The sequence below is a fragment of the Drosophila santomea genome, chromosome 3R, assembly GCF_016746245.2.
Source record: "Drosophila santomea strain STO CAGO 1482 chromosome 3R, Prin_Dsan_1.1, whole genome shotgun sequence".
Classification (NCBI taxonomy): domain Eukaryota; kingdom Metazoa; phylum Arthropoda; class Insecta; order Diptera; family Drosophilidae; genus Drosophila; species Drosophila santomea.
In genome coordinates, this window is record NC_053019.2 from 6,463,157 (window position 1) to 6,481,488 (window position 18,332).

Consider the following 18,332-nt stretch of genomic DNA (forward strand, 5'->3'; position numbering starts at 1 on the left):
CTTGTTACGCAGCTAAAAACACAACGTTTTTAACAATAAGTAACTTTCATTTTGGTCGATGCCCATGTCAAAGAAGCTAACTATGACTACACACGTGTAAACTGAAACTGCAGATATCATATTGCATTCAGGAAGGTATGTATATTTAACAACCTGTCTATCCTAATTGAATGTGTCTTGTTTTGGAAAACATACCCAAATCTTAACTTACTGACCGCTTTCATTTTCATGAGTCAATAAATTGATTGAAAAGCAACTGGCGGTTTTATCAGGTTTCAGCCAACAGCGTGCCTTGACATTAAACCCCATCAGTCTAGGGGCTTGAACTTCATTAATTGGCGGGGATGAGGTGGGTCTGGGAGCCACATTCAAGAGCGACTTCCGAGCGCCAAGACTTGGGAGCAATGACTTTCCGCACAGCTGCAGATTTTCCTTCTGCGGCTTTGCTTATCGAGCGCCCAACCGCCAACGCATTTGACAACATTTGTTTCCTCATTACTCGTATACTTGGTAGAGATTTCACCAGCCGGAGCTGAATGTTAATTGCGCGATGCTGCGAGGAGGCATCTTGGCGGCATCTCTCGTCGTGCCAAAAGAAAGTGAAATGGAGATGGAAATGGAAATGGAAATGGGAAGCGTGGAAAGTCGACATGAGGTGAAGATGTCTGCCAAGCCAGCACAGGGTTCACAATCGGTCAGCTGGTGCTGATTTCGGTTGTCGGATTTCCCGCTCTTCATCCATTTAGCCATTTAGCCACTCAGCCTATCTGCAGTCTGCAGGAGTTGCCTTGGGGTCAACCGAATAATTTGGGCGGTCAACGAGTGTGGAAGAGTTGGACACGATCGTTATGTGACGGTAATGCTGATGAGCAGGAAGAGGGGACACCAGTTTGCGGAAATCGGCGATGACAAATGTCCACAAATGCTTCCTCAGTCGGAGTGCACTTAAAATATGCAACTGGAAAATAATAAGTTATAATAAGAGAGAAATTTCAGTACTAACAGTTTTTTTTTTGAGTTTTTTAGTTGGAGTGGGCGTTTCCAAAAAGGTTTTTGGAAAATGGAGAAAAATTTACAAGAAAAACAAAAATGTAAAAATATATCTCAACATTTTTCAAGAGATCTATATAGAACTATATTTGTTGTAATGTCTTTTAATCCTTTTGAACGGATGTTCATTAAAAAATATTTAAAAGCGAAAGGTGAAAAATCTTGCTAGTGTGCTTCTTCGAGTCTGCTTTTGAATTTAGTGCTAATGCGTACAAGAAAGAGGCGTAACCACCGAAATAATAATAAAGTGCTAATAATTTGTGTGCAAACTTATGTTTGGAGTCGGGCCCCGAATAATCGATTCCTGGGCATAGCTGAGTTTGGGTCCGCTAGGTAATCGCTGAAACCCAGCTGCAAATAAACAAGAAAGGCACGTTGCCTTGGGTGTATAAAAGCGGGTAGGTTTCTTTTCAGTCACAATAATACAAAGTCTTTAAAATGCAAAAGGAAATGATTGTATTTCAAAAATGTATGATGTTTGAAAAAAAAAACGTGGTTCTTAAAACCACTACTATTTTGGCTCAAGGGGATGCAATTTCATTTATTTTTCCTACGCAATGCTAATTGCTTGGCAAATTCGCTCGAATTTGTTGTTCATCTTTTATTGTTATTTTTCTCACTTTTTGCGGCCTGAAGCTTTTACCAGTGTAAAGAGATTGGTTTGGGCATCTGACAGATACACGCGCGTAATTAAGATTGGAAACATAAACAATAAGACAAGTCTACGGCCAAATTGCCTCCCACCCTCCATTGGTTTGTGGGACGAAGGTTGGCCAAAATAAATCAGCTAACAAGACCGACCGAACAGCAATTAAACCAAACGCAAAATCAAATTTTTTCTTTATGATTTGGTAAATATTTGTGGGCTGCTTGAATTGGCTGAGGGGGATATTTTAGCTTAGCTGCCTATAATAATTACGCATAAATATTTGATGCGATTTTTTTTGGTATCAATTTTGTGTCAAGGATAAGCGGAACCACTGTCATATATTGGGGTTTTTGGTCGATGCGCTTTGATTGATTGATTGATCCGTCTTCGGGGGCCAAAACAAAACGATACGCGAAAGAAAAATGATGCCTTAATGGGCGTTTAATTTGCTTTTTGATTCGTGTGCAACTTTTTAATGCGATGAATTGCCACAAAATATGAAGAGAACGAACGAATAAATTTCTTATCCGAAATAAATTGAAGTTTATTTAACAACAAGGGTGAACGATATCGCCGGTTTTCTCGACTATAAGATTCATGTCATTGTTAAGATATTCAACTTGTCAATAATAAAATAATGATTTGAGTGGTTTGTGGCGTTAGAAAGAGTGGGACCAAAACCAAGTGTCAACGTTCAAAAACCAACTTGCACAGCTTGTGAGTAACTTGTCATATGTATGAATATGCTTACCTAGTTTTCGACAAACAGACGGACATGTCCAAGTCAACTGGCTTATGGAGCTGATCAACATCATATGTATGCACATATGTATATATTCTATCTTTAGGATCTACCTTCTAGGATCGAAAAAGCTTTCTTTGCATATTGTAAGCAAAATTCGCTTGCAGTTTAGGACGCATTGGAAATTGTGGCAAGCCAGTCATGGAAGCAATTACCACGTGGAACCTTTTGCACACCACTTTCGTTCCCTTCCCTGCACCAGTATTTGCTGGCGGAATTGCAGAGTAATTTGCAAACGCACCAATATCCAAGTCCAAGTCGCTGGTCAGCAATGACGACCTTAATTAGCGGGCAGAAGACGGCCGAAGAGGAATCAAAGCCAAGAACAACAGCAAATAATAGGCAAACGCACATGCTTGTTTGAGGGGGAGAGAGCTGGAGTGCGGTGGGGTGCGGTGGGGTAAGTGAAGCGTTCATCGAGTAGAAGGGCGCACCGCGAGTTCTTGGAAACCAATTAAGGCGCCACTCGAAGTCACGTTGGTTTCAAGCCTATGGAAATCGAACGAATTCCAAATCAAGCTAAAAAAAAACAAACGAACATGTCTCAATATAAAAATCTTAACCATTCCAAAACTCAATTAAAAAAAATTTTAAGAACCCTCACGGTAAATTTGTTTAAATTTTGAAAATAATTATTTAACCAGATTACAGAGACATTTAAGTTTAAGATTGAGGTTTACTATTGTAATATTTTTGGCTTCATTTATTATGGACTTGATCAAAAAAATACATTCTTTATAGCTTTAGTTTTTATAAGGCAAAAAATATACGTATTTACTCTTAAATATTCCATTAAAAATATTTTTAAAAACCGCATATATGAAAGCATATGGCACTTAATGAAATGTTCAGAATTTAACAAATTTCATTTATGGTAGTTACAGAACCTGTTTTACATTTCACATGGGGTTCTTATGCCAGTTACTTGTTTTAATATGCGTGAAGGAGTTACCCTAATTCGGCTTTGTGGACTTTAGATCTATGATATCATATTTAGAGACTCCAATAATTGGTGGGCCACCACCAGATTGTCCCTTGCTATAGGAATCTCCACCGTAAAGTCTATCGCCATCTTTTCCACTTTCACTTTTATGCTGAGTTTGCAAGTGCAAGTTTATTCCTGCATTGACAACGTCAACAATATTCCCCATGAGTTTGTCAAGGTTTATCTGAGGTAAGTTCGAAAACGTTGGGTAAGCTGTAGTCCACTGGGTGGCCAAAAGGACACAAATTAAGTACTTCTGCAAATAAACTTTAATATAAATAATATAAATTCAAAATACTTCTTACCAGCAACTCCATTGCAAGTTGATTTCAAAATGAATTTATTATCACTTTTAAGTCGCATTTAAAGATTCTTTAAAGAAACACGTATGTGTACTTTGTACTATCAACAACAATTTGAATGACAACAACAAGATTATAAGAGGGGGTTTGTCAAATGAAATATAAAAAAATTAAATTTTTTAAAGTAACCGACGTAGTTGTCGAATCTTTGAAACTTATTAAAGAAAGTCATACATGGTCCTCCTAAGTCCCAAACAATCCCCCAAACCCAAATTCATACGCCACTGTATTTAATGCTATCAGTAATTATTGGCTGGCGACAACAAAGAATGTCACAGATGTCACTCCAAGGGTTGATAACTGTGATTAAAGGCAATTGTATGGTAAAGACCTTCGATCAGCAAATGGTTTTTGACCCATTTCTTCAGTATGTGTGGTAATGAGGAAACTCCTATTTTTACTTGTCGAGGTATTATATATAGCATCTCCTTAATGCCTACATTTACCAAAAATATATTTATTTTAAAATTTGCTGGACGTCCAAAACATGTGTGTCTTGTTCTATTTTAAACCTAATAAAGTTCTTCTTACTGCTTTTCGTCAGTTTATGTAGGGTAGTTAACCACTGTGCCAAGGAGCTTGATGGACCCCTCTCATCAATTGAGATATTATGAAATCTACTGCACGCCCCGCTTTCCCCAGCGAGTGCGTGCGGTCCGCGTTCGCTAATAGAGACGCATTCATGTATGCACATGTGTATGTAATATGTATGTACAAACATCCTTCTGGCCCTCGGACCCGAGCTGCGAAGGGAACTGATCTGAGCAGCACTGAACTGGCATTGCATAGCATTTGCCTTGTTAATGATGTGCCGTGTGCGCTTTTAAATAAAGTGCCGCCCATTATAATGAGCCGAGCGCACCACTTCCCAGTCCACGACTTTGCCTTCTTTGCCGCCTGCCGTTCCACAGCAATAAAAATTGCTTTGGTATGTGAATTTTACTTTTTATATAAAACTTGTTAAAATGCTATAATTCAACTTTTCAAGTACACCCTTTATCCTCAAGTTTGACTTAGACGAGAACAATAGTATATAATACATAAATTAATACATACATTTTTATATGTAAATCATGTCGTAAGAAGATAAAGTGACAAATCGAATTAGGACGCTTCATTCAAATTTAAAGAAAATGTGTTCATCGCAGTGTAGTTCTTACCAACCCCATTCAGCCATCGTCGTCGACATCCCAATCTTAACGTCATAAAGGAGCGGCACGCAGCGTCGAAACCCCTTTCCTATTCATTTCTGGCCTACGCATTGGGCCCGATTCTGTTTGTTGGCCCTGTTCGGGTTCTAATGAGCGGTCCATAAAACGCGCCAAAGTTTGCACATAAAAAGGGTCGTCGCAGACCAATGCCGAGGCCCATATGAAAGGCATAATTAAGGCTGCGAAACTCGCTCGACTGCAGACAGCTATTAACGAAAGTAAAAAATGCATTTAAATATCGAAATTTCCAACAAACACAACAAGCACTATTCTTTGCCTTCCTATTGAAGATTTATTCGAGCTTAATTTAGGTAACTACAGTTTTTAAAACTTGTACATTTATGTATAATAGCAAGTCGAACGAATGACATCTGAGATTTACTCAGGAAAATGTTGTTGACCATGTTTTTGAAAGCTATCGAAATAATTATGTGCAAAACTTAATTACCAATCTAAGAGGGCTGAAATTATAATAATTTATTTTAGTAGCGGACAATGTGCTTATCAAGCGTGAGCTCAGTGTAAGCAAAAGTACTTATTTTTTGTACATATACCCTAAATATTTTAAAAAGGATTCAACATGGGAATTCAATATTCGGGTAAGTGGGTCCGACTTGTGATATTACATATTGTACATATATTACCAACGACACAAAGCTGGCGGCTGTGACACATCACTATTTGAAATTTCCCACTTGAAATGAGGCGGCAAAGAAATATTATCGTTTTCAGCTGCTGTCGCAAGTCGCATCTTCAATAAAAAGCAAGCATTTACCGTGGTTTCCAATCCAAAAAGGAGGAAAATTAAATATTTTCCCTGTGAAAATGTGCAAATAGAAAGTTGCCTCTCTCGCCCGCCCAGTGCAACAAAACAATTAAGGCAAGGTGAGAGGACAGTGGAGTGGATGGGTGGGAATCTGAGGCAAAACTGCAAGCTCAGCGAAAAGAAAGCAAGTGGCGTAACCTTAATGACAGTGGGCAGAGCACAGTTTGGCCGACACTGGACCCCCACCACCCATCTCGGGATGTTCGGGTTCCAGCCCCTTTTCTTGTGTGGTCGACAATTGTCATAACATAAACATTTGCACTCGGGCACTCGACCACAAATACACAATCGCCAATCGCCTAATTATGGCCCTGCGCGGCTCTTCTTCTTGCAGCTCTTTGGGCCCATTCAATTGATTCAAATGCCCGACAATCTTTTCAATTATTTCTTATCACCTACGGCAGGCACCAAGGCAAATGCATCTACACTGCCAGAAATGTTGGTCTATATTCTTAAAATAAATCGATCCCCATTAAACTATATTAAATGCATTTTATTATAAATTCGAGTGGAAAGTGCCTTCAATAATGTGTTTTGATTTTTAAGGTTAGTAGGAATTTAGGTAATATTTTTTATATTTTTAGCTAAGAGAGCTTCTTTCGAGTGCAATTTCATGGCTAGCTGACTACATTGTTGCAAGTTTCCGACCAAGTTACTAATGGCATTCGATGATTCTGTTGGTTTAGTCTTTATTCGTCCCCTATTGGAGGATGGAACGAGTATCTTAACGATCCCGGCAAACGACATTCGACTAATATAAATTTTTAAGCAAACTTTCTGACTATCGCCACAACTTCTCCTGGCTTTTTGAATTATTCGGTCGCTTGCTGCCTGTTTTTTAGCAGCGGTCATGTTTTTGTATTGCAGCAAATTTTTGCGTTTAGCAATCGATACGAACGCTTTTCGGCGGATGACAGCAGTTTGATTAATTACCATGGCCAATGCAAAGGAAAATCGCTGTACGAGTTTGGTTTGGCGGTGCTTTGGCAAATTGTCCACAAGTTCCGGTGAAAAGGAAAAAACTATTTACCAATGTCTGGCAGGGGAAAGGGGATAAAAAAGGCTCGACTAATTTGCTGTCCGGTAAAACCCAAAGCTTTAAATTGGGAAAGTTGACCGGTTGTGGGGCCATAATTTTACCATTTTTCAGGAATTTAATGCTTTTAGAAAAGCCTAACCTTTCATTCACGTCGCTTAAATAAATGCTAAGGAAATCACATGGTTGGTTTTCTCCTTAACATCTCTTTAGAGTACTGATTGGAATATATTTATAGTTCTATGCTGTCTTCATTGTTCGCGAGGAGTGTAGACTGTTATTTATGTTACATATCTGTGATTTGGCTTTAAATAAGGCCAAATCACACCAAAGAAATATTTCAAATTAGATATCACAATAGTTTTAGTGTACGCTTAACAATTTGTATTGTCACGATATTCACCATTTAATTCACACATTCATCATTGGACTCCAAGTTCTGCCAGTTTGGAATACAAATCCAAGTCTTCCAAAAGGGAAACCACTCATGCAACCTGAGTTTACACCTGCACCAATCTGATGTCTTCATAACCGTAACCGTCTTACATCGATTCGAGCGATCCGCCTAGCCACTTGCACTTTCAGCATCGTCATTCTACTCGCGGACAACTTTCATCTTTCATCCCGTATCTTTTGCTGCCTGCACTTTCGTTCAATCGGTCAACGCAACTTGGCTGGCGGTGTATGTGAATCTGTGTTTTTGTGCCCCTGCATCAGTATCAGTACACTAACAAAACAAAATTAATTCAATTTGTGTATTAGTTGATGAATAAAAAGTAAAAGAAATATCTCTTGAGTAAATTCAATATCAATTGCGTATATATAAATTTTTTGTTTGGAAATTAGGCAATGTCACATCCATGATTAAATCAATTAAAAGTCAGTTCATCGCATAGTTCGCTGTATTTCTCCCAGTGCAAATTTGTTGCGTTGCATTGCCTGGGGGCACCTTATGATGCCCGTCAATGGTAATTTGCATATTTTCCGCATGCGCAGACGACTTGAGTCGTCCAGTTTATTAAACAAAAATATTGACATGAAAATCGGCTTTCGATTTCCACGGGACAAATTGTGCGGCACCACTGTTGCACCACACTGAAACGCTCCGCGCCACCGAAACGAGATTAAATGGAAAGTGAAGTTGCACATATGTACGTCGCCAATCAAGCCGATGAAGCTCTAAGCCAGAGCCTCCGATTCACAGTCTTAGCCAACTCTTTGGCACTCCGTCTGTGACTGTCGTCTGTGTAATTAGGACAAAATGTCTAATGTTGACCAATGCCGAAAAAGTAAATACAACTCGGTCCAGTTCGGTTTCGTTTTACGCACCTTAATGATCATTTAGCGGCCGGTGTTTGTTGGCCAGTTAGTCGTAGCGGCTTTAAGCCGATCAATCTGGTTGAAACTTTTACTTCGACTGGGAAAGTTCTTCCATTGCTTTGACCAAAGATGTCGCTATGTGGAACGTAAACAAAGATGGGTTGAGGGTTTTCGACTTTTCATTTTCTTTGGGAAATGCAATTTCATCGAAACCGAAACTGAAAGTTTCCGCTTCTTGGGGATTTAGTCTGGGATTATTTTTTTTCATTATCGATTTCTCAAATAGAAGAAGATTTTTCATGCCGCGGAATTCGTTTTTCAAGCATTAGGTTGTTTCTTTCCGCAGTTTTAATCAACATCTTATACTAAACTGTTCCTCATTACTGCACCTTTTACCAACTTATTATTGATTTTCAAAGTGTGCACAGCAAATCGTTTTAAGAAAAGGATAAAGGATTGCGGCCAAATGCCGTTAAGTCTTGGTGGCTCCATTAGCAACCGAGCAACCTGGCAACCGAAACACTCGCCCATTTCCCACTGCGCTGAGCAAAACTAAATTAAAGCAACAATTATTTATTTAATCATATTTTCATGAGATTGAGCAATCAGCTGGAAGAGATGCGCCGCTCGGAATTCCCGGCTACCTGACACTGCAACATCAGAAGCATCTACTGCAATTATTTGTGCATTAGAGGAAGTCAGCTACCTCTAGATGGCGACTAATGTCAGTTTAAGTGTGGCAATGAATAGAAAACCTACCAAGGTAGTGCGCCGGGGAAATTCGAGTCGGTGGGAAAACACTAGCCAGTTTGCATCCAGTTGCACTCTGCGAACGGCGACTGGCAACTTGGTTGCTGGGCATGAAAGAATATCGGCATCAAGAATGTGCGCCAAGTCCTTAAAAGCCTTAGGAACTGTAATGTCATGTGTGTCCAATTGATAGCCCCAAAAATGGCAATATAGGAAAAATTGAGAACTCTTTTTGGCAATTCATAATCAACTCACATTGGACCACAGCAATTACGGGTGGATATAAGACGACTACATAGATTACATAGACTAGGATTAGTCTGAATTACTGAATGTTCCTAATTGTATTGCAGAACTCGTCCTATCTAGTTTAATTAAAATATATTATCCCACCCACCAAAGAATGAAACAAACCAACTCTTAAAACGAACTGTGTGAAATAAATTCGATCAATATTAATAAAACCTTTAAGTACATTTGATATTTTAAAAAAATAAGTTAAGTTTTGCGATGACGCTGTGAGTTCATTAAAGAAAATAAATGGTGGAGGAACAAAAGGCACTAAAGGACAGACTACAAACGAATTTCGCTTAATCTTCGATAATCTCTGATATTTTAGCGTTCTCGGCAAACACATCGGGGATCTCTGCATCGTCAGTCCGCTCGATGATCCTGTATCGCTCCGCCGCCGCTAAGCACTGGATGGCCACCTCTCGGGCTTTGGCACGCGTGTCATCTGGCAACTGACCCAAACCGCTCAGCAGTTCCATAATGTCGGTGTCAAACAGCTTTTTGGCGATCTCCTCGCCAGCATTGATCATGTTTAGAATAACCACAATGCCACGATGCTGGACTGCCGGACTGGGATTTGCGATCAGAGTGTGCAGAATGTCCAGCCAGCTGGCGATCGCCAAGATCTTCTCGCAGCATTTGACGGACACTGAAGTAATGATGGCCAGAGCTCCGGCACAAGCCGTAGCGGTCTCCTCGTCCTCATCCTCGCAGAGCAGTGCCAAGAACTTCACTCGGTCGTTATTGCCCTCGAACATTTTAATGACATCCTCACTCATAACCAGATTACACAGACATTGGGCAGCTGCACGGGTGAGGTAAAGATGGTCCTCCATCAGATAATACTCTATCTTGGAGACCCCCTGCTCCTTAATTATCCTTTGGCGCACGCTCTCGTTCATGCTGGCTAGATTGGTGAGTGCCATTAGCGACTCAAAGTTCTCAAGCGCTGTGCAGTCCTGTTCCAAAAGGTTCAACAAAGGACGGATTACATCAAGCGACCGCTGACCACTGAAAGATACTTCCGGATTAATGGTTATGCCAATCCTGGCCAACGCCTGGGTAGCATGGCGTTTTCCTTTCTCAGTGCCCTCAAGCGCCATACGAAGCAGCGCCTTAACGCCGCCTTCTTGGACCACTTTTCCTCGTAACTCTTTCAGGCCACAAACCGCATTCAAGACCCTTGCAATCAGCTCCTGCGAATTGTGGCTTTCCGTTTTGGCCAATGCACAAAGAGCAGTTGTAATGCCCTCATTTGCCAGCACTGTAATACGCTTATTAATGAAATCTACGTCATCCAGCTCGTGCTCCTCCGGTATGTGTTGCTTAGCAAACTTAGCAAGTTCTATCATCTCCGGCAACATCTCCTGCTTCTCATACGCATTGCACAGATTTACAAAAGTGGTGACCACACCATAGAGGCAGGACTGGTTTCCAGCGCGGGCCAAATCCATTAGAGCGTGAATGGAAGCCGTATCCTCAATGAGCTTCTCCTTACATTCAGCATCCAGTGTTAAATAAGCCAGACCATCGGCAGCCCAACGACGGATATCCTTATCCTTTCCGGGTTTTATCAGAAACCGACGACATGCCTCCGCCAGTTTCAGAGCAGCTCCATCCCCAAATGGTCGAATTGCCGCATCCTGACCGCCATAGCTACCCAGCTTGCAAAGACCTACCAGGGCACGTACTCGAATACCATCGTTCTTGGAGTGGTAGAGCCGCTTTAAGATGTCCACTCCCTGCTCGCACAGTGCCTTGGCCTTGTCCTTTTTAGAGGAAGCGGCGATTAGGCACTCACAGGCTACTCGCTGCTGTAACTCATCGTCGGTCGTAGCCATTGCTAAAATCATCTGCAATATTCCTGTAACAAATTTATTTATATAATATTAAAAAAAATGTATTTATTATTTTTGAAATCATATAAAAGATCTTACCATCTCTGGCCACGACCTGATTGCCCACATCTAATGGACCGTTGAGCAGGGCAGTAATCGCAACAGTAACCCGAACCTTGGATTCCATATCAGGCGCCAAAAGTTTGTCCTTAATGTATTCGTCGATCTGGTCCGTGAACCTTGCCTTAGCTTCATCGTAGTACATGTTCTCATATATGCGGGCCAGACAAACGGAAGCAATTGTGGATGATGAGCCGGTGATATTCATTGCACTCTCGTACTTATAATCCTCCAGTTCAGAGCACACATCCAGCAGACGGCACAGACCCCTGATCTCTACCAGGCGTTCAGCCCATTCCAATGCCGTGTAGTGGACATTCCTGGTTATAAGCTCAATAACGGCATCCCTAGCTGCTCCAGAAATCGTGCGATCCGTGATACTATAAACTAGGCATGTAAGGAGTGTGTCAATTTCCCGGTTGTTTTTAGTGCACAGCTCCTTATCCGGCTTCGAATCGGTTTTGTTCTTAAGCCCAGACAATGCGTTTAATATTGTTTGTAAGCAAAACTGGGCGGTGGACACATAGTCCTCGTGTTTCTGGTCGAGAACCCTCATGAACCACGGTACTCCCAGTTCTGTTAAAACGCCTTTTGTACGCTCCACGCTATTTTCGCAAAGCGCAGCCACTAAACGCACCATATTCACATAAATGTCCTGATCCTTTTCCACCTTGGTTAGAGAGGCCACTTTGGCGATGCAGTGTTCCTTGTAGAGTAGTTCTGCGCCAACTTGCTCTTTGGCCAAAACTACAAGGTTATTGGCTGCGGCTCGTCGCTTATCGATGGGCGTGCCCAAATTAAAAGTAAGATCCATCATCTGCTGGACTTTCGTGGAAGTCTTGGCATTGAGGGCTGAACGCTCTTCGACGACGACATGCAGCCTCTGGAGCATTGGCTGCACGGTTTTGTTCCCGGGATCTGCTTTAAACAAAGCGGTGGCGTCTCTGTAGGCCTCCTCGAACTTTTCCAGAGCCTCATACGCCTGAGCCCTACGGAACAGAGCCTTTGGATCGCCCGGAGCCGCTTTTAGAGATTCAGTGCAGTCGTCTACGGCGTTTTCATATTTTTCTAGCTTCAGATAGGCAGCAGCACGATTTTTATAGAAAACCGGCAGCTCCTTGTGCTTAGAACCGGACTTAATGGCATTGCCATAGTGCTGCACGGCCTCCTCCCAGCGGGAGGCTTTGAACGCCTCGTTGCCTTTATCTTTGTAGGACCCCGCGTCGGACACTTCCTCGGTATGGATGGTGTTCGTCATGTTTACACAATTTTCTGTATAAAAAGACAAAAACTATAGCTGCAACTTCTTATTGAACACGAATGACTCACTATTCAGTTCGGTTTTGTGCCTTCTGACCTTAATTTGGACCGGCAGAAACTTCTCGATCGCTCTCGAATACACACAGATACAGGCACAGACGGTTAGCGGGAAAATCAAGCACGCTGTGTAAGAAAATTAAACCGGCTGCTGCCCTGTTCTATATATAAATACAAATTGAGAAGATTCAAACCAAAATAGTTGCAACAGTTGCCATTCGCAGCGAATCGGCCAAACAGCTGTCTGGAACAGTGGAATAGCATAGGTCTGGCTTTCTTTATTACAGCCGAAACAGCTGGGGAATTTCAACATTCTAATGTCTTAAATACCCAAAATATTACCTCTGTAAAATAAGAAAAATGTGTGTGTGTACTTCTGTGAACATTTTGTGAAAAACGTCTGTGACAGTCGTTTAGTTAATAAATATTTTCTATCTATCGAGATATTATAAAAATAGTTTTTAAACAAGTTTATAAAAATTGTTGGGCTTGTTTATTAATCAATTATTTTCTAGCTATTTTTCTCTTCGCTGATTTTTGCTTCGCACAGCCCCACTGGTTCGGCATACTATCGGTCTATCGATAACAACGCTGGCGAGGGTGAACAAGTTCAAGTTCAAGCAGCTGATTCGTTTTGTTTTTAATTTTCATATGATATAACGAAACCAAAACAAGTGAAGCGGGCGAAAGGACACATCCAAGACGTTTCAGCACAGCCCAATGTTGTGGCGACCTCTGCTCCTGCTGCGCGGTCTCCACCTGGGTCAACGCCACCAGATAAGCCACTACGATGCACTGGGAATCGGACGTCAGTGCACGCAGAACGAGATCAAGGCAGCTTACTATAAGCTCTCGATGCTCTACCATCCGGACAGGAACCAAGGAAGTGAGAGCGCAGCCAAGAAGTTCCGGGAAATCAATCAGGCTTATGAGATTCTGGGAAACTATCGGCTGCGTCGTCTTTACGACAAGGGAATCGTGCATACGGCGGGCGCCCAATATGCCCAAGATGTCCAGGATGTGGCAGAACCCTTAGTCGAGGACGATGCGGAGACTAAGTTTTACAAATCGCGTTTTCAGAAATCGCGTGTAGCGGACTCTGAAGGCCGTACGCCCATCTATGACTTTGACGAGTGGTCCCGAAATCACTACGGTAAATCATTTGACCGGAGACAGGCCGCCCAGGCCAAATATGACCGAATTAAGGTGCAAAAGGAGACCAACAAGATGTCAGGTGAGACAGACATGGTCTTGCTGGCGTTTATCTTTGCCGGAATAGCCGTATACCTGATGTTCCTCGCCGAAAGCTCCTACGACACCCCCAAACGGAGGGCTGAGGAACGACACAGACGCGATCAAGAAGAGCGAGAACAAAAAGTAGCCGGGAAGCAATCGTAGAGTTATCTAGTCCTCAGCGTACATAGACTTAAGTATAATGAATTAAATTCGAAAAAATATATTTTTATGAATAAGAGATATGTCCGTTTTACTGTGGTTGAATAAAGGCGGGACTTGCATATAAAAACAATTAAAAGCTTTGTAATATTAAATATAAAAACTTTATTCAAAATTTGCCGGTGCGCTTGCGTGCAGTGTACTTTGTGTCTGGGCGGGTTTCCAACCCCTGGCGACGTCGACGCTCTTTCTTGGCTAGGATCCAATCGCGGGATTTCTTTGGTGGTTTCCCACGGGCCTCACGGCAAGCATCACGTTTTTTGATATAATTGACACGACGTTCCTCTTCAGGTGAACCTACAAACGTAAAGAAAAATGATGTCAAGGAATTATTTAATAATTGTTAGTTAAACTAACCCAAAGCCTTCGGCAGCTCAGCTGATCCTCCAGTCATGAGCACGAGGTAGTACTTTTTTGCCTTGGCGGAGTTTGGATAATCGACAACCAATCCACCGTAAAATCCCGCCTTCATGGCTTGTGAGGTGACCATCTCGATCTGGTCGGAGTTTTCCGGATAAAACTGGAAGACAGCTCGGGCGGTTCGAGTCAGGCAGGAAAACAAGGTGGTGAAGAACTTCAGCAGGCGCTTGTGAGGATTGTGATACGACTTGTCCGCATTGCAGAGCCACTGAAGGGCAGAGATCGAGATGGCGCCATCAAAGGTGCCCGGCTTAAAGGGCATTCCCTCGCCCATGTCCCCCAGAATCACATCCCCAGCTACCTCGCGTTCCACTGCGATATCAAGCATAGACTTCGAAATGTCAATGCCGATCCACATGTGTTCGCTGTCCTCAAGAACGCTTCCTGATAGCCCCGAGCCGCAGCCGATGTCCAAAATCAAGCGACACTCATCATCATCCGGGAGCGCTAATAGTTCCAAGGCACGTTCGGCCATTTCCACTTGGATCTCAATGATGCGGGTGCTAAAAAAGTTTTAGTTCTTATGAGTTCGTTAATTTATTTAATTAATCTACTTACTTTGTGGAATATTTCTTGGCCTCATCATCGTTATAGAACTAGAGGAATCATAAATTGCTTAGGGTTCTCTGTATGGCCCGTACGTGGCTATACTCACAATTTCTGGCGGCGCCGAATGCTCTGGTCGTCTAGCCATTCTACCTGTATGATTTGTCTGTAATTTGCAAAGCTTTGAACAGAAATTCAGGAGCGTTTTAATAAACAAAATAATCTCGGTACACGTGCTATCAACAAACAGCTGTTTGTCATTCACAACAAAACGTTGACAAACGTTTCGTCTATCGCTATCGGTAAAAGTTATCGAGCTAGCCTACACAACACATATCGCAGCGCAGTGAAAATTCGTGAAAAATGCAATTTTTCTAGTAAACTAAAAGCAATAACCATGTGAGGAGTGTGATTTAATGTGTAAACTTGTTTGTGCACCAACTGAGACGGTGAGTTGGGCCTGAAAATACTTCGGAATTGAAAACAAAGCCACCATTTGCTTGGGGCTAATTTGGGTGTGGGAGTGTGCCTGTGAAATTGATACCTGTGTGTGTGTATGATTCTGACGCGTCAACAAATACACATGACACTATTAAGTGCTAATTGGCCAGGCGGAAGTGCAAAAAGTTTAGATGTGCGTGTGTGAGACCGTTATGTATGCCATAAAATACTAGTGGCACAGTTTGCGTTAAAAACCCGTTAATGCTGACTCGTTTGCCTTGCTCCAATTTGCTCGAAAAAAGCGAAAACTCATCTAGCAAGCAAACTCAAGAGCAACAACAACAGGTTAATGCTTCTCAAACAGCTGTTTGCCGGTCTCTCTGGCTCTCCTTTTTGATCGACAGCGGACATCAGTGGCTCTCAAAATGTAGCTCTGGCAAGTGAATGTAAAACTGCACCAAAGATGCATTTCATTTGATGTAAGTTCTTTTGTACTCTTCCCAAATAAATGAAGCAACCTAAATCAGGTTTATTTGCGGTACGCCTGCTGTCTGCCTGTGTTTGTGCACACTTTGCATATTTATGACCAAACTGGTTCTTCTTTTGGCAACGGAACATCTTTCACTCTTTCCAAGAACAACATTCTCCTCCGGTCATCGGTGGTTACAAAATTTACGCAACAAGCGGCGATCGCGGTCGCTGGCCTCTCCACTCAACGAGTTTGCTAAAACCCCAAAAAAAATAGCAGGTGAAAAAATAAAACAAACACCGAAGCTATAAGTACGCTCAGAAAATAATGATGTTAAAGGGATACATTATTTTTTATTCCATTGAGGCAAATTATTTGAAAAGGAATTTTTAGAAGGAAAGCAAAAAGTTTTTAGCAGATTATTATGTAATAAACATTCACACATATATAGAATCAATCCAGTTTAATATTAATCGTTTGACCCAAAAGATTTTTAATATTTTCTTCGTAATGAAATACCTTATGAAAGAGTATAAGATAAAGCCGAACCCGCTGTCACCCATTTTGGAAACCAGATACAGATACGGGGACAAAGACAGATATACAGAGACAACTACAGATGCTCGCTGGCTGCTGGGAAGAGTCGCTTCAGTTGAGTGCCTCCATTCCCCCAGAGCAAACCGTTCCCGCCAGAAGAAAGTAAGAAAACGCAAGAAATGCGCAGTGGGCTAATGCTTCGTCCAATGCTGGTGGTGCTTCTAGTGGGTCACCTAGTGGCTCCAGTGGTGCCAGCTAACCTACTGACCAGCTATCTGCCCGCCTCCATGCAGGCCTTGGCATACTATATAGACTTGCTGCAGTACGAGCCACTATCCAGCACAACAGTGGAGCCTCCTTTCAGTGCGGATGATGAAGGAGTGGAATCAACCACCGCCAGTCCGCGACCATCCACACCGTTGCCCACGAGAATGAAAACCTCTACAACAAGGCGACCGATTGGAGGAGTTGTGTCTGGATCTGGTGGCATGGGCTGGTGGCAACCGCCAAGTTGGTGGGAGACCCCGCATAGAACTTCCACTACCGAGAGACCCACATCCCCACCCACTTTGCCGCACCGTCCGGCAATTTTCGCACCAGCCACCCCGCCGGAAAAGTCTCTTGAGGGCAACGATCTATTTGCAGAAATCGGAGATGATGAGGACTTTGATGACCTGTCTTTGTCTTTGATCCGCGATATTCAAAACGAGCGCTACGACTTTACCAACGACGTGGAGTCGCTGGATAACTTTTTGCGCCTCTACGACGATAATTACGGAAGGGCAGCTTTTGGTTCTGAGTCCGCGATGGATCGATGGAGTACCGCCTCGATAGCTGGCAAAAAGCGGGTTCCCCCCACAAAGCCCTACGTGGATTTCCTGCTGGTTTACGATCTTCTAAAGCGCGATGCCAAGGCGGCGAGTCTGAGCAAGTATGAGGGATATTCCGAGGATCTGCTGGTGGAGCTGCACGCGTTGTCCCAGGTTTCTGCCGCCAGGCAATTGCATACTCTCTTTAAAAGGATGCTGGACCGGGGCGATATCCAGCGCAGTGACGTGGTGGCCCGCGTCCAGGGAATCGCCAAAGATCTGGGGAATCCCAAAAGCGCCACTTCCAAGGCATTGACTTTTATTCCCAGCATGCAGTTTTTACCTTAAGCTCCTAGGATAAGTTACAATAAAGTCGACCTTACAATTGTGTGTTCTTTGATAAATTTGAATTTTTGTTTTAGGAAATAATTAACTTAAATCATATTGACCCAAGCATTGATAAAATAATTTTTATTATTTATTTGTGCCTTTTTTTTTAAAACTTAGACAGTGTACAACAATTTGTTATACATAATTTTTATCGCATTCTTGTTCTATCATTGGAAATTAGTAGCATCGACTTGTTCTTTTTACTATATTTTGTAGCTGGTAAAACAGCCGTGGCACTAATAATATTGGAATTCAAATAAATCTATGACTCGCAGGTTGAAATTAGGTTTGATTTGCACTGGTGTACCATACCACACTACTCATTAATATTCGTGTTACTAGTATTTCTTCTTTGGTATTCAAAAAGATTAATTTAGATCGGACAGCTATTTATACTCGTTACTCATACTACTCGTACTTCGATGAAGTCTCTAACAGCTAAAAGGAATCGTTTCCGCCCCTATGAAGTATATATGTACATACATATATAAAGTAAATATGTACATACATATATAAAGTATATATGTATACTAAAACAATGTTAAAATTACCCGTTCGCACTCCCACAAGCTGAGTAACAGGTATCTGATAGTCGAGGAACTCTTGGTTTGTGATTACATTTTGTATTTGGAACCGATTCTAAATCAGTTTGTAGACCCTTTACGACCGGAAGTGCCACCGAAAGTATTCTTTTAGGACAAAGCGAAC

At 42.1% G+C, this 18,332-nt stretch overlaps 5 protein-coding genes across 7 annotated transcripts; 2 read left to right on the top strand and 3 right to left on the bottom strand.

Annotated features, from left to right (window-relative positions):
* Nucleotides 1–3,319: 3,319 nt before the first annotated feature.
* On the bottom strand, nucleotides 3,320–3,803 carry LOC120453775. Its single transcript, XM_039638616.1, has 2 exons — nucleotides 3,792–3,803; nucleotides 3,320–3,742 (listed from the first exon to the last, which is right to left on the bottom strand). Exons 1-2 carry the CDS (start codon nucleotides 3,801–3,803, stop codon nucleotides 3,455–3,457), a joined length of 300 nt encoding a protein of 99 aa, XP_039494550.1. The 3' UTR covers nucleotides 3,320–3,454.
* Nucleotides 3,804–9,422: 5,619 nt separating this feature from the next.
* LOC120452509 (protein unc-45 homolog B) lies at nucleotides 9,423–12,893 on the bottom strand. Of its 2 annotated transcripts, XM_039636763.1 has the most exons (4): nucleotides 12,752–12,893; nucleotides 12,570–12,683; nucleotides 11,220–12,512; nucleotides 9,423–11,146 (listed from the first exon to the last, which is right to left on the bottom strand). In XM_039636763.1, exons 1-4 carry the CDS (start codon nucleotides 12,819–12,821, stop codon nucleotides 9,582–9,584), a joined length of 3,042 nt encoding a protein of 1,013 aa, XP_039492697.1. In that variant the 5' UTR covers nucleotides 12,822–12,893; the 3' UTR covers nucleotides 9,423–9,581. The 2 variants fall into 2 exon arrangements, with proteins under 2 accessions (XP_039492697.1, XP_039492698.1); XM_039636764.2 differs by lacking the exon at nucleotides 12,752–12,893 and having other exon boundaries at nucleotides 12,570–12,741.
* Nucleotides 12,894–13,122: 229 nt separating this feature from the next.
* On the top strand, nucleotides 13,123–14,031 carry LOC120452514 (dnaJ homolog subfamily C member 30, mitochondrial). The gene has a single exon (XM_039636770.1). The coding sequence runs from the start codon at nucleotides 13,278–13,280 to the stop codon at nucleotides 13,953–13,955; it is 678 nt and encodes a 225-aa protein (XP_039492704.1). The 5' UTR covers nucleotides 13,123–13,277; the 3' UTR covers nucleotides 13,956–14,031.
* A 62-nt stretch (nucleotides 14,032–14,093) lies between these two features.
* Nucleotides 14,094–15,261, bottom strand: LOC120452513 (probable 18S rRNA (guanine-N(7))-methyltransferase). The gene is made up of 4 exons (XM_039636769.2): nucleotides 15,088–15,261; nucleotides 14,991–15,028; nucleotides 14,370–14,935; nucleotides 14,094–14,309 (listed from the first exon to the last, which is right to left on the bottom strand). The coding sequence occupies exons 1-4, from the start codon at nucleotides 15,124–15,126 to the stop codon at nucleotides 14,122–14,124; spliced, it is 831 nt and encodes a 276-aa protein (XP_039492703.1). The 5' UTR covers nucleotides 15,127–15,261; the 3' UTR covers nucleotides 14,094–14,121.
* Nucleotides 15,262–15,289: 28 nt separating this feature from the next.
* Nucleotides 15,290–17,606, top strand: LOC120452512. Of its 2 annotated transcripts, none has more exons than XM_039636766.1 (2): nucleotides 15,290–15,427; nucleotides 16,418–17,606. In XM_039636766.1, exon 2 carries the CDS (start codon nucleotides 16,605–16,607, stop codon nucleotides 17,580–17,582), a length of 978 nt encoding a protein of 325 aa, XP_039492700.1. In that variant the 5' UTR covers nucleotides 15,290–15,427; nucleotides 16,418–16,604; the 3' UTR covers nucleotides 17,583–17,606. The 2 variants fall into 2 exon arrangements, with proteins under 2 accessions (XP_039492700.1, XP_039492702.1); XM_039636768.2 differs by lacking the exon at nucleotides 15,290–15,427 and adding an exon at nucleotides 15,434–16,314 and having other exon boundaries at nucleotides 16,378–17,606.
* Nucleotides 17,607–18,332: the final 726 nt, after the last annotated feature.